This window comes from Ylistrum balloti, unplaced genomic scaffold, assembly GCF_031769215.1.
Source record: "Ylistrum balloti isolate Yb309-2 unplaced genomic scaffold, AGI_CSIRO_Ybal_v1 Utg370246, whole genome shotgun sequence".
NCBI classification, from domain to species: domain Eukaryota; kingdom Metazoa; phylum Mollusca; class Bivalvia; order Pectinida; family Pectinidae; genus Ylistrum; species Ylistrum balloti.
In genome coordinates, this window is record NW_026782198.1 from 471,601 (window position 1) to 486,943 (window position 15,343).

A 15,343-nucleotide genomic window follows, 5' to 3' on the forward strand; every position below is an offset into this window, starting at 1 on the left:
AACTGTATAAAATGATGTCAAAAGCAAGAGATATCTGACAAGAAGAACAAGAATTAGCCAATTATCAACATATATGAAAAGAAATGAGGCGTATGATCAATAATTTCCTTACTGATACAAATGAATACTGAGACAATAATAAAAAAATAAAGTAAGAAAAAAAACCAATAATTTTGGAATCATCAATATTAACAAAAACATAAATTTTCTGAGAATGTTCACATCCATCTAAACTCTTAACAACCAAGTATATACATCCTTATATTTTATATACATGTACATACAATTTGGCTCCACTTCTACTACAACTTGTCAATGTCACTAATGAACAGACATGGGGGCACTTACCCGCTCCACATCCATCAGAACGGGCTGCTGAACTGTCTGGTGGTGCGGGGGAAGGGCTGCTGGGTGGATCTGGTGACCCATCATGTTTGGGGGCTGGAACGCGCGCCTCTCTGGGGAACCCTCATTGTGACGTAAAATGTTTCTCTCTCTTGTGCGCCGTCTCGTTCCCGGACTGAAATGTCAAGGAACAGATACTGAAGATGTGACAAAATTTGATTTCTCCAGCTTGGAAACATAATGAGTTTGAAAATCAAGATCACACAACAACTCCAATAACACAAACATTCTGATCACACAACTCTAATCAACTCTAATCAAACAGCAAGGGATCATTCTGATGTGAAATTACTTGGCTGCTCTTTAATAATCATTCTTGACTGAATCAAAACTATGTGTAGAATTCCTAGAAGCTTGATCTGCTGTAAAAAAGCAAAGAGGAACCAAACAAACAACAAGGCTATCAGTACCACACAAACCTCACTTAGTGTGATGTTGAAACAGCATGGAATAGTCCAGACTGATCCAAATCAGGTGAGCAGAAGGGAACACAGCCACAACATTTTCAGCAATTTGACAACAGAGGATATCAAATAAAAACTTTTTAATCTTAAATATGGTAATTAATGACTCTATCAGAATAATAAAAGACACGCTCCTGCTTAACGATCTGTCACAATTTTTTACTAATTACTACTATTTCAGCAACACTCAAAAATATCACAACCCAAAGGTCACCATCTATTACCAGTGCCCATTAAAACAAAGTAATGAGTGTATTACAAAAGCAATTAAAATTGTCATTAAAAGAAACCATTAAAGTTTAGTATGCCAAACAATACTTCAAATGCTATTGTTCCAAATAATATTTGTAAAAATACTGTCAACAAATCCTTTTGGAAAAATCAATATTGAAACTATGGATTTGTTTTTTGTCATTTACTGGCCACTTATCAACAAGGGTTTAAGCTTGTAGATTGTTTGTATGTTCGTTGTCATTTGATGTATCACTTTTATTTTTGATAGGACTGGATATGATGCTATCTAATGTTTATATTTACAATGGCAATATCAATACATTACTATCATGTGACTGTGATCACGTCATCATGGTCTTGAAAGAGACAGTGACTGTATACCATCAAAATGGCTGCAAGTTACACTTTTTATAAAAAATCAATCATTTATGTTAAGAGTGATTACAAATTACAAAAAACAGCACTATGAACTGTGTTGTGACATTTATAGCCATTATAAATGACAAAGCAAAGCTGACAAACATGCCACATGGAAAGTATGTTTGCTGCAAAACCGTCATTCATAGTGACCACAAATGCCATTTGACAGTTTAATTTTAAAACCAAAACTACCTCTTGTTTATGTTTCATACCTTATGTTACCCATATATATAAATATTGCTAACATAATTATATGAGCAGGTTTGAAAGGAGCAAAGATAGAAATGGCTTACTTTGGTCTGTTGTAATGAGGTGATGTAAAGCTTAATTAAGAAATTATTGACTAGCCCTTATCATAAAGACTATGGAAGTATTTGCATATCCATGATGATTTCATTTGGCATTACCCTAGAGGAAAAGTTGGACAAGGTTGAAGCCTCTGTATAATCATAGTCCTGGCTGTGTGACGAATTACAACACAGAACTTTCGTAACAGACGATTGGGAGACAGCTGTTGGTTTATCAAACATGACTGTATCCTCAACAGGCTGGCTTCTCGGAAACTTATCTCTCTGGTTCCTTCAACTTCTTGAAGAATCTGTGCGATGTGATGGTAGCGACCAGCCTGGGATGCAGCTGCTCCAGTCATGAAGCCTTGCAACATTGTGTGTGTCACTCTGTATAATGACTGGTCGACCATCCGAGCGATTGTGTCCAATAAGGTAATGAGGTCATGATACTCCTCCCTCATGGTCAACTCTAGGTAGGCCCAGTGGTGACACTCCTCATAAAAGCGTGCTCGAAGCTGGCGGAAAAGTATACGTAGGGACTGGGCCACTACTTGGGGAACCATGGGTCTATCATCCTGCGAATTTCTTGGACCAGCACCATCATTGTTGGTCATTTGTCCTCCTGTATCATCATTGCTAGTCAATCTCTCCCTAGCAACATCACTACTGGTCATCCTCTCTCTAGCATCATTATCCAGAGTCATCCTTTCTCTGGCAACACCAGCCCTGGTCATCCTGTCACTAGCAACATCATCTGTGGTCATCCTCCCCCTAGCAACATCACTACTGGTCATCCTCTCTCTAGCATCATTATCCAGAGTCATCCTTTCTCTGGCAACACCAGCTCTGGTCATCCTGTCACTAGCAACATCATCTGTGGTCATCCTCTCCCTAGCAACAACTTCCCTAGTCATTCTTTCCAAAGCAACATCTCTGTTCATGCTTTCCCTAACAGCATCATCGTCTCGTCGATGAATGCCCTCAAGAGAGATGATGCTACCTGCCACCCAGCACACCCATCTAAATGCCCGACTCCACAAGGTGGATACATTTAGTGTTGAATTATCTCTAGTCTCCAGATTTCCAATATCTTGTACATTATGTCTATGTACTGAAGTTGGAGGAATAGGTTCTTCCATTGTAACATCAAAATCCATGGTATTTCGTTCATAGACTGTGTATAATGAATCATCGGAGGATTCCACTTCATCCACATCCGGTGAAGTAGGATGATGCTGTGAACTTTCACCTTGATTGAAGACAGACATTGTCTCCCTTTGATATTCTACATGACCTCTATATCTGTTGTTTTGTGTACTAGTTTCAGTTCCTTCACCATTGTTTATGGCATTTGGATTTTGATCTGTCTGGACCCTTCTGTACAAAAAGCTGTTAAACATGCCATGATCATGTGAAAGTAGCTCTGGAGACATGTCTGGTCTATAACAATCCATGCCAACACCTGGTGAGGTCATGCTATGGTGCATGCTTTGGTCTAGTAATGACGTTGATGGTGCTATTGGTTGGCTTGGAGGCCAAGTTCCATGGTTAACTGGATGTCCAGTGTAAATTGAATCTTGATTTGAAGGAACATGTGAAGGTCTGTATCCATCAGTTCTGTTGTCAATTGTCCTTTCATGTCTTGTATATAAAGCCCCAACACTAACATCTAAAGAGGTGCATTGACCTCTTTCAGCTGTTTGTGCATTCATGTGGTTCCCAAATCTCTGAACAAGGTAACTAGGATCACATTCACTCCCATGTAGATCCCCCACACCCTGTTCTTGCTGATAAACATGGCAAGATCCATGACCCTGATTTGCTTCTGGGTGGAAGAGATTGTCCATTCCCCTCCTCAAGTTTTCTGATGGCAACAATACAGATTGACCAACCATATTTTGTTGCTGATTGGTCACATGACCCTGCCTGTGGCCCACTTGGGTGGGAATAGCCTGTAATGATGAATTTTCATATTCACTACATGCATAACTTTGTGAGCAGTTGTTTGGTAGTACAGGATTCCCAAATGACTCCTGCATAAACTGTCTTGGATTTGGATTCACTGGTCGGTGTTGAATGTTTCCATTGAAGTAGGGATGGAATCGTCCATCACCATGGAATGACGCTAATGAAGGTACATCCTGTCTTTCAGGATATTCTGCCATCACAGGATGATGTTGCAGTGTAGACAAAGGATTATGCTGCTGTTGCTGAGAATCCATTGTATGAAAAACCGGAATTGAACTGATCAGAGAGGTTTGTTGGACTTCCAGATCTGGCTGTTGGTGTGGAACTCCATGTTGCGGTATAAAGAGAAATTCTCCAGGACAAACTTCTAGTGCACAGCCATCAATGCCTGCTTCACGAAACATCAGAACTTGTCGCCCCACTGACACAAAGTTTCTGGGCATCATCTCCATGACCAAAGGACTTCCAGAGATAACTGGTATAGCCACTGGTACAGGGCCAACATGATGCACAACAGAAGTCCTAACATTCCAATTACCTGCCATTTCATTTCCCTGTTCACTAACAGTCACTGAAGTGAAGGTGTGAAGAAAAAAGATATGCCAAAGTGCATGCTTGTTTTGTTGCTAAGCAACCTACATAAGACACATTCAGCTGCGACAATTACATTATGACATCATCACAAGTATTGATGACATCATCCACAATGAACTGTAGAGGTCAACTGATGAGTTCATCCTCTTGTGACATCACAATGGTTAAGTTACTGTAGTTTATTTAGACTATGATGAAAACAGCCCATACCCACTTAAATTTGAGAGCCAATGAAAAGAACTCATGACAGCATGTAGTTAATGTACATACCTTTTTTTCTGAAACTAGTCTCATTTCTTAGTCTTATTGAAGGTCAATTAAAAAACATGTTTCTGTGTTATTCTACTGAACAGCAATAGATATGGGTGGGCTTATTACCAGGCATGGGTTTACTGGCAAATATGGCACTTCAATCTTTGAAACTGTTTGCCTTAATATAAGTAAAAGCACCAACCTGACCCTGACCCATGTAAATATATCCTTACAAACAATTAACTTTATTCTTTTTGTCACTTTCTTCATATTTGATTGTATACCATGACCTGATGTCTGGATACTCTATTTATAACTTGGAAACACTATCTACCACGTAATATACTTTTTATCAAATTTGTACATCTGCATTGTTTGTAACAAATTTATAAACTTAATTTACAGAACCAGTCAACTTTTATTGATGAAACTGACAAGATTTGACAGATGTATTTATGATTTATTTTGATATTTCAGTTCAGATATGAATTTATCAATTATATCTCTGAAACATTTTGATTCCTATCTTTTATTTCTATATTTCTAGTCATCAATTATGTTCTCAGAAAAAAAGAAAGTCAATTCTATCCTCCAATATTAGGCCACTTTATTTCCTTTACAATCAAAAAGTTTATTCCAAAATTGAAATTCTAAATTTAAGGCACTAACTATTTAGGTATGCTATATTCTTAGATAGTCTGCAACTTCTTAGAAACAGATCAATTAAATGAAAATTCATCAAAATTATTTAAAGGTTTCTGGAAATTTCGGTCTTGTTATTTTTCTTGTTGAACTACATTAACATTTGACTTTGCAATTCAAGAAAATGGCATCAATGTTATCAACTTGTAATAAATAATGCTGGCATAACTAAGGAGACATCAAGCCACTGTTAACTGTTGACAATATCCACCTTCACTCGCATCTGTAATATCGGAACTCATTAACACCAGAAACTGAGAATTCCTTTTTACGCCAAAGATGATAATTAGTTCTTGCGGAGTAAATTAGGTTTTAGTATTAGGCAGCTTTTCTACCTCAGACAATTGCGACAAGTGATGAACCTAGCTTTGGGAAAAGCGCCATTTCTGATGTTTACCGATAGGGAACCTGCGAGTCATTGTCACAGTAGTCCAAAAGAACAATAAAGAGAGTTAGGTACTACAAGTTATCAATGCAGGAGTTTGGTTGGCACTTTATCTTGTGAATAAATCTTACTCATGAAACCCACCAGCACTATATTTCATGTTTGTATCAGATGAGATGTCACCATACTTCTCAAGTTGTTCACAAGGACAGAACTTTACCGTTGAACCTGATGGAAGGTCACCAGTCTCTCAACTTGTTCAAAAGGACACTTTTACCTAGTGAACCTAACATGAGGTCACAAGTTTTTCAAGTTGTTTACAACGACAGAACATTACCTTGTGAATTTGATGCAAGATTTCTCAGATTGTTCACAAGGACAGAAATGTAAATCTTGTGAACTATTATTTCATCAGCGTTGTTAGAACCATGAGTTTACAAAGAAGAGAAAAAAATTAATTGTGATCCTAAGGTCAGGTCCTGTTAGTACCTAAGATCGTTCTAAAAGCCAGAATGAAATCTTGTAAACCTGAAGTAGGATCACCAAACATTCAGATCTCAACGCCAGGATATAATCTTGTGAATCTGAGGTAGGATCACCAAACATTCAGATCTCAACGCCAGGATATAATCTTGTGAATCTGAGGTAGGATCACCAAACATTCAGATTGTTCTCAAGGCCATAATATAATTTTGTGAACCTGAGGTCGATCACTAGTCACTGCGATCGGGCTGAAATAATCTTGTGAACCTGGTGTGGGATCACTAAAGATTCAGATTATTTTCAAGGCAGCAAAATAACCCCCTGAAGCTGAGGTGGGATCAGTCATTCAGGTTGTTCACAAGGCCAGAAAATACTTTTGTGAACCTGAGGCAGGAATATCAGTCTTTCTATTCACAAAACCAGAAACAAAGTCAAAGATTAGGTCCCCAGAGTTAGAAACAGTTAACAAGAAGAAAATCAATCCTGTACAAGAAAAAAAATCCATTAGGACGACGCTATGAACTTATCTACACTGATGAACACTAGTTTCCACTTTGAACTTCTAGGAATATTAGTTATATTTGGTTTACAGCCAAGCTAGACGTTTCCCAAACAGAGTATGTATATCTTTGTATAATTCATGTTCCTCCACTAAAACAGACTGTATACAAACATTGGATTTCCTACCTGCTGGTGCTGCCTGTGTTTGTGTATTCAACCTTCAAACCTTCTGTTTACTAATATACATGCATTCAAAACTGTAGGTAGAAATGGGTGTATATGTGCGTGTTTGCATGTGTGCGTAAGCGCGTCATATAACGACATGTAAAACAGATTTCTGATACTGACCTTCTACGAGCCCTCGGTGTGTTACTGCGATCAGAGGACGTCCTACGTAGGCTTGCAGCTCTGCGTCTCACTCCGCCAATCCTGGTGCTCTCCGTCAGCGTTTCCCTGTTCTGTGAAGGGGGTGGACTCGGAGAGTTGGTCAAATCAATGTAACTTCCCGAGGTTTTCCGTCGCTTTCGACTTGGGCTCTCACTCTGAAAGTTGTACAAGCAAGCCATTATATGCTTCCGTTTTCAATCAGTCTCTTGTATTGATTGTAGGCCTAGTCACAGCTGAACCAGCATCCAAAGTTATAAACCCACCACACACACTCACACACACAAACACACACTACCATTTTCACTGTATTCCTCCCTACCATTCTCTCTCTATCTGCCTGACAATCAATTGTCTTTGTTCTCGTAACAATGTCGTTGATTTCATTATTTCACAGCCTGCTATCTTCTATCTATCACAGATACCAGTGCCCCGAGTAGCAAGTGTGCTATATATTGATGTTTAGCTCTAAGCTTATCTTCCCATCTTGTTTGTACAAAATCTTTGTTCTGTTAATATTTCTCCCAACAAGCTTACTTCAGTCAATCTCAATTGCCTTCATGCTCAGTTCTGTAAATATTATTTTCTAACTTTACTATAATTTTCCCTGTTACCTTCACTCGATCTTCATATTTTTCCCTACCATTTTCAATAAATCTCATCTCTCCTGATTATATTCATTCTCCCTTGTTAATAAAATTCTAAACAAAAAGCTCTAAATCTATCTTCTTTGTCCAAATTCTTCCTCTGTAATTTAATTGTCTATTTTCTATCTTCTATCTATCATATTTGCCCAAATTCTTTGTCCTTTGATGAAATTTTCATTTTGCTACTCTCTGAATATCTTGTTTGTTCCCTTTTCTTTAGTTAAATTTTCTCTAATCTGCCTTCCGTGTATGTGTTTATATGAATGCTTTGTTCCATATGAACACCCTAGTCCTGATACTAGGCCAGAGGTATGCTAATTATGTGCCATATCTTCGTAGATACAAGTACCAACATAATTCAAAACTCAAACATATGACTGTACTCACGTTTCCTTCACTTCTAACAAACACCGACACCAGTAAATATCATACACATACTGTAGGCATACAAAATCTTTTAAAAACCGTAAGTACAGTTTTTCCACATAACCTCCGAATTCTATTGGTAATTCTTTAATGCTTCTGCAAGGTTTCTAGCTAAGCTTTAAACGGGATCACAGAAATCAGCTAGCTTTTTCTTTGTTTTTGTTGTTTGAGGTACTTTAAATTCCTGATACATGATTCACTCAGACCAATTTATAGGTAACTTGTACGGTAAACGTAAGGTAGGCTTTCCTTTGTACTTCACCATCAGATTTGGACATAGAGGACAAAACCACACATGATTACGCTTCAGCATTGATCTGGACAATGAGGGACCACTGGCTTGGATTAATCACTTCACAACCCTGCAGAGTCATTCACATCGTTTTCCCAAATAACTCGCATATTTTGTTTTCCAGTCAAATAAATAACTTGCATATTTTGTTTTCCAGTCAAATAAATAACTTGCATATTTTGTTTTCCAGTCAAATAAAAAGAAAACAATTTAAATCTCTTACCCTCCTGGAAAACTTTTTTCTTTTTCCCGTAAAATTTTGTTTAAATTTTGTATATACATATACATGAAATTTACATTCCAGTATTGTTGCAGTATGTGTATATTTATTAACAGTTTTGTAAACAACATCTGAACTGATTTAAACTTTGCCTTTGATATAGGTATACATACATATATATATTAGACTCCATGGCTATGCATCAAATCTGCACAAGCTTTCATGCATACAATGTTCTGTTCAAAGGTACAAATTTCATGTTTAAAAGTCAATTCTTATTTCAAATATCTAGAATTTGTGCAGCAATGAGGATAGTGTGCACAAAGTAGTACGGTGTTCATAATCAGAGAATCTAATATGTGTGTGTGCTATTTCACGTAACGTTTTCATAAGTCATACACAACTTCAATTTCATTGAGCCGTTTATTTTAAAGCAAGCCTCTGTATTTAATATATAGGACAGCTACAGCTATGCTGGAGTTTTAATTCACATCTCTGGTCCCACTATCTTTTGGTTGTTGGGGATTGTGTTTGTATATATTATATACAGTAGTAACCCCTTTGTCGCTGGGGCTAGGTTTGTTAAGAAGATTGTGTGGGCCCAGCAGACTGGAGGAAAAAATTCCCATGGTGTTTTCATGTCTTCTAATGTTTTGCCTGGTGACCTCATTCTACAAATACATGTGTGTACACTGTATAGAAGGGCTTCTCTCGTTTATTCTCCTGGTTCATGACTGCAATTTAAATTCAAATTTATTTTAAGCCTGCATTGTATGGCCATTGTGCCCAGGGAGGGGATCTTGAAGCAAGGCTGAGTTGCCTATCTTTTGTGCTGGCATGTGAACCTGGGGGCATGGCATTGTTAGTTTATACAGATGACTGTGGTCAATACCCACTCCTTCAATATGACCAATGTCCAGCTGAACAGGGGCCACAGGTTGGCCTGTTGGTCAATGCTACTTGCCCTCCAGCTATTGCTCTGGTCAGAAGCCCTTTTAAGCATTCAACCCTTTCACCCCTACATATTATCCAAAGTAGGCATGACCCAGATCTCGAATGGCTGGGTCTACTGTTGGCATTCAAGGATGACAAGAATGATATCCCAGGGAGGGGTGTTTCCTTGATCCTTAGAGTCATTAGTATGAGTCAAGGGAGCTTATCTATCAGATCTGTGCCAGGACTTCAGGTCCCCTCACAAAACCTAGAGCGTTTATCAGCCAGCCTTCCCTGCATAAAGGAAATGTCACACAATCCATCTCCGGGCCTCCAACAAAACACTTCCCCAGAAACACAGTCTGCAGCTACGCAGTGCTAGGTATTAATCAGGAAAAAGATGGAATGAGAAAAGGACGAATAGAATCTACACAAGATCAGAAAAAAATAAAGACTGAAGTGTAAAACAGTGTGTCAATATGAACATCAGTATAAGACGGTGCAGATTAAGGATGAATACAATATGAGTACCATATAAGATAAAGCAAATCTACATGTCAGGAATAGTTTCGGATGTAGAGTTAAAAAAGAACAAAAAGAGAGCTCTTCATGAGACAAATACTAGAGTGAAGCATAATTCATTAAGAAGTACAGACTAGAAAAAAGAAAGAATAAAATCTTACAAAAAATCTACAATAAAATCTAGACCCTAGATGTCAATCACTTCTACTGAGAATAAAACAGAAGATCCTGATATATAGAGCCTACAGCAAACCCAAGATAAAATCTTCATATGTCAGTCTTTGTAAAAAGGATGGACAGAGTGAAAAAGGAACAAATACTATCGACACATTAGATCTATCTGCAATGAAATTAACCTACAGCTGAACATCCTATCGCCAATAAATCACAAAAATTAAAAAATGCTACCAGAATATCCTTAAGATCAGCAGATAGTCACAGAAGCAAAGAAAGTCCAATAAAAAAAAAAGCATACTAGATATGTTCTCGGATATCTCACAACATTCTATTCAATTTTTATGATAAATTTTTCGTTCAGACTCGTACTACAAAAAATCATGTTATACAGTACTCTAGATAGCTAATAATAGCTGTTGATGAAGCCTGGATATTCTCTTTATGATGTTCGCAGTTCAGTAACCAGAGTGAATTGAAGCACTGAAAGCCCAATATATTTAAAAGAGACAGAATCTACTTGGTATTTCCGGCTCATTCCAATAGTATGGTCTCATGTTTGTTGACAGAAATACTGCTGCCAGCCAGAATTTCTAATATTCTAAGCACACAAAGGACCTCAAAACCAAACACCGCCAACTTAATTAATCTGAGTCTAATTACATAGGTCTGCAGATAGCTAGGTTGTCTTTAATTCATGCTGAAAAATTATTTCAACGAATGCAAAACAAACAACAACAACAAAAAAAAACAACTGAATTATGAGGACTAGGCATTCATATGTTAACCATTTAATGATCGTAATATTTATCTTGAAAAAAAAAATCCTGAGATATAAATAATATTGGTTAGCTTTCAAAAGAATACTTGTATTATTAACACTGTTTTAATTATGAAGTTGCACACACACACACACACACACACACACACACACACACACACACACACACACACAAACAACAGAAAAGATAGCCTGGAGACCATATAGCACAAAGGAATCTTTTTTCGTGAGAAAATTATCATGTACAGTATATACACTGCTAGGCCCGAGGCTGGGCATGAAATACACCTAAATGAATACTGACTAGGCCTGCGCGACCTCCACAAGTTTTCATCGCTTGGGTAGAAACACATCAAATAAATAAACTTTGTGTGCTAGGCAGAAATATATGCTCTGGGTTCTTTATTTGAAAGTCAATTTTCTATCCACTTCCCTATCAGAAAACCCACATAGTTTTGGTCAACAAATCGGGCAGCTGGCTGAGGCTGGCTGTGTGTTGTTAGGTCTGTACAGGCAGACTTGGCCGCTGTGGTGAACAGCTAGGCACATCTCTGCTTGTGAGTCCCAATATTGATCCTTCCCACATACAATATTCTCTCTCTCCCTCTCTCTATCCTTCAAACAAGGCTTGGTGGCCTCCAGCACTCCAACACTCTCAGGGGCCACAAAAGGGGTAAATATTTACACAATTATAACAAATGAGAAAATCAATAAAAATATTTACACAATGATTTCCCCCCCCCCCCCTAAAAAACATGAATTTTCTGGGGGGTAGACTTGTAGAGCATTTATGATTTTATAATTATAATACCATTTCCCTTAGGAGCCCCAATGGATGCCTGGTAACAGCTATTTATCTGTGTAAAGCACAGAAGGGTGGATTCCAATTAGGGCCAAGTTTCAAAGCGTTTCTGGAAGAATAACCGTGGCTTTTCAAGATCTTTTACAAATGTGGAAAACTGTACAATGTTTTGTGAAAGGCACTGCAAACTTTAAACTTTTATCTCCCTTTGTGTCTTGTGTCTATAGATTCCAGTGAAGACTTAAACCAGGTTACAACCAGCAGAATTAATGACCTAGAAACAGTTACTGATTTCCAAAGTAAAATTAGCTTCCAGCAAAACAGAAAATAGCAATATTCCCCTTAGTTTCTCATGTCAGAATTGCAAAATTTACACAGAAAGTCAAATTGATGTTTGTTATGAAATTTAAATTCAAACATCCACTAGTCATTTATCTGTTGAAGGAGCACTTTGAAAATTACCACGTAACCAACAATTCTCAAGATTAACAGTGATCTTTCTACATCTTACCTACAATATTGTGAACTCTATGATTTTTTTTCAATAAACACATTTTTCAATCTATGAATTATCTAAAAGAAACAAATATTTTCATCGAAATTATTGGTACTACAGTTCTAACAGTGACATTTTCCCCCATCTTTTCACAAATTTTAAAGACAATTGTTTAGGGAGAAGACCTAAATTTTTAAACAAAGCTCCATATATCTCATGCATCACCATTTGACAGTGTGCTAGCTAGCTAGAGCACCATTGCTAGTCTGATGGTGTGTTGATTCCTGCACCAAGAGCACCTAAATAATCATTTCTCATCCATAATTTACTCAGAGCCATCACCGACAATCCCAACAGATCTGGGAGGGTGACATCTTCATTTAACGCTTCTTCTGTTACATGATTTCACATCTGGTTATGCAGGGGCTATTTGTAGCTGAATTTCCATATTCTATTCTCTTGGCAATCTCTTCTTAATAAAGAATTTAAAGCTATAACAATAATAAGTAGAAAAAGAACTGTAATAAATTTGAATGATCCGTCTTGGGTTTTTAGCTCAAATTTGTATGGATTTTCTCATATATTTCATAAATGTCAGAGACTAAAAATGGTTTCTAATTATTTCCACAAAGGGAGACAACTATACACTATTGCAACGTTTTGATGAGCACAAGTGAAATCAATATTTAGTGTAAAAGTCTCCCGTGGTGGAAGCTAAGCTACATTATTGATGCCAAGCACAGGCTCTGTCGACTGGCAACACTGCAATATTTACTTTTTCTATCTTGAATTTCAACGGGGCTCATGAGCCAAGTCCTGTGACAATAATGGCCGATCTGCCCACATCACATGATGCAATGTCATCCAATCTCAGCCAGATCTCCGAACCAAAGCATAATGGACAGTAAATTACTTAACGCCACAGACAAAAAAGGGAAAAAAAACATGGAGCCCAACAAGTTCAATCACAAAACGCCTCTGACATGATCTTCCTAATAACTACATATTGACTGGAAATTAAATTGTTCTTAGAATCGGTAAAGTTTGAATATTGCTGATAGAGAATATATCTCAAACCTTTATTTTTTTGAAAAAATTAATTTTAAAAACTTCTATGAAATTGATAATGTATTAAAATAATCCGTATTTACACAAAGATCATCTCTGAATTTCACAAATTAAAACTGTAAAGGCAAAATGATGAGGACTTTTTATAACATAACCATGTGACAGAAAATGTCTCCTGATCAAGATCTTGTTTTGTCTTGTCAAAACAAAATGACAAGGGAAACAAAGGACTGATTGAATATTCAATACAAAAAAGGTCTGCTGCCAAACTGACAACTACCCTGAAGTAATGCTTCAAAAATGCTTGCAGGTAAATTCTTCTGACATTTCAATACCAGCTGGCAACCAAAATGATTCATAAAGGTAGATAAATAAAAATATATAAATAAACACAATAGCTTTCACTTGATTAACAACAGAAATAGCATGTAATATATTACATATACCAGAAACATACAGGAATAGGGTAGCTGGGGAAAGGGGGAAAAAAACAAAATTTTTCTTCCTTTTTTTTTCACATGTACATGAACTATTGGTGAGCTAATTAAGCTTCAATTTTTCTCCAGACTGACAGGGGAAGTCATATCCTCATTTTTTCAAATTGAGGCTATTTGATGCACATAGGGCCATGAGCATGATTATGGTGCCAAAAGGGCTGTCAGCATGTATGTAACTTCCTATGGCAAAGACCCAACCAGCATGACATTAATCAGACATTTCCTTTGTGAACCCTCCGACACATATGTTTAATTCTATGTACTTGAACTGACGACAAAACTCTATCATGAGAAGAAAGTGTATAATGAATTGTACTTAGACCCACTCAGGAGAACGCAAAAGTCTGATATACTTTTATTCAAATGCAGAAAATAAACATTATGATCCAAACTGAAAAATACAATAACAATTTCATTTTTCCTTCCTGTTTTTGCTATATCAAAAAGCAAATTATTTCCACGACAAAGAATCATATTAGATCTGCCTAACTGTAAACCAAACATTTGCTTCACTTGTCCTAGTCTAATGGTACTAACTTATAATTTATATGGTTCGCCCTAGAGGCAAAATCAATGGGCGTTTGTACGCACTATACATAAAAAATACATCAATATCGTCAGAATTGTGTTCATAAAAATGAGTGCACAAAAAATCACATTAAAAAGCAACAAATATTGCTTCTTACAGGTATCCTTACAATACTGATCTTTGACAACGATTGGAAAATCTCACTAAAAGAGAAGTACCTGATAGGGAGACAGTGATATTGTGAACATTTTTTTACATTTTTGTTTGTTTATTTTCCTTCTTGCTGCTATCAATGAACAACATTCATAACCAATATAACTAAACATGTTCGATGGAATGGATTATCCACTGACAATCAGAAAATATGTGTAGCCCAGCATCGGTATTTCTAACCCTGGGAAAAAATTCTACAGTTAAAAATAAACTTTTGTCTAATGTGCTTTGCATTACTACTGGGTACTTTGAAGATCATCATTTCATATTTTCAAGATGCAACATCTATTCAACTTTGCCTACCATTAATGTATAAACTTGAAATCATTCTTCAAGTCTACAACTGTTTTTCATTCATTATTTAAAAACTCACTTTTGCCCATTTTCATTGAATGAGTAATTCCACAATTGCTTTTGCATACAAGTTTCATAGATATTCACCCGAAATTTAAGCACTTCTCCAGTACTTTTCAAATGCCTCTTTGTAACTTTCCAGGTGTGAGTTTCCAGAAATAGGAGGGGCTTGAGTGTTGCTTTTTTTATGACACCAAAATATAATAGTAGGTAAACTCCAGACAAAGGACACTATACAAAGATCTTTTGAAACAATCATAGAGTCCCCAGTAGAAATATCTTAAGTTTCAATGGAATAATTAAGCAT

General features: G+C 36.8%; 1 protein-coding gene across 2 annotated transcripts in view; it reads right to left on the minus strand.

Moving 5' to 3' along the window:
- Positions 1–15,343, minus strand: part of LOC132552383 (E3 ubiquitin-protein ligase RNF38-like) — a 36,365-nt gene that overhangs the window by 3,603 nt on the left and 17,419 nt on the right. For both annotated transcript variants that reach the window (XM_060216552.1, XM_060216553.1), the window contains 2 exons: positions 7,047–7,240; positions 349–520 (listed from right to left, as the gene is read on the minus strand). In XM_060216552.1, coding sequence (XP_060072535.1) covers positions 349–520; positions 7,047–7,240 — 366 coding nt within the window. The remainder of the gene's footprint in view (positions 1–348; positions 521–7,046; positions 7,241–15,343) is intronic.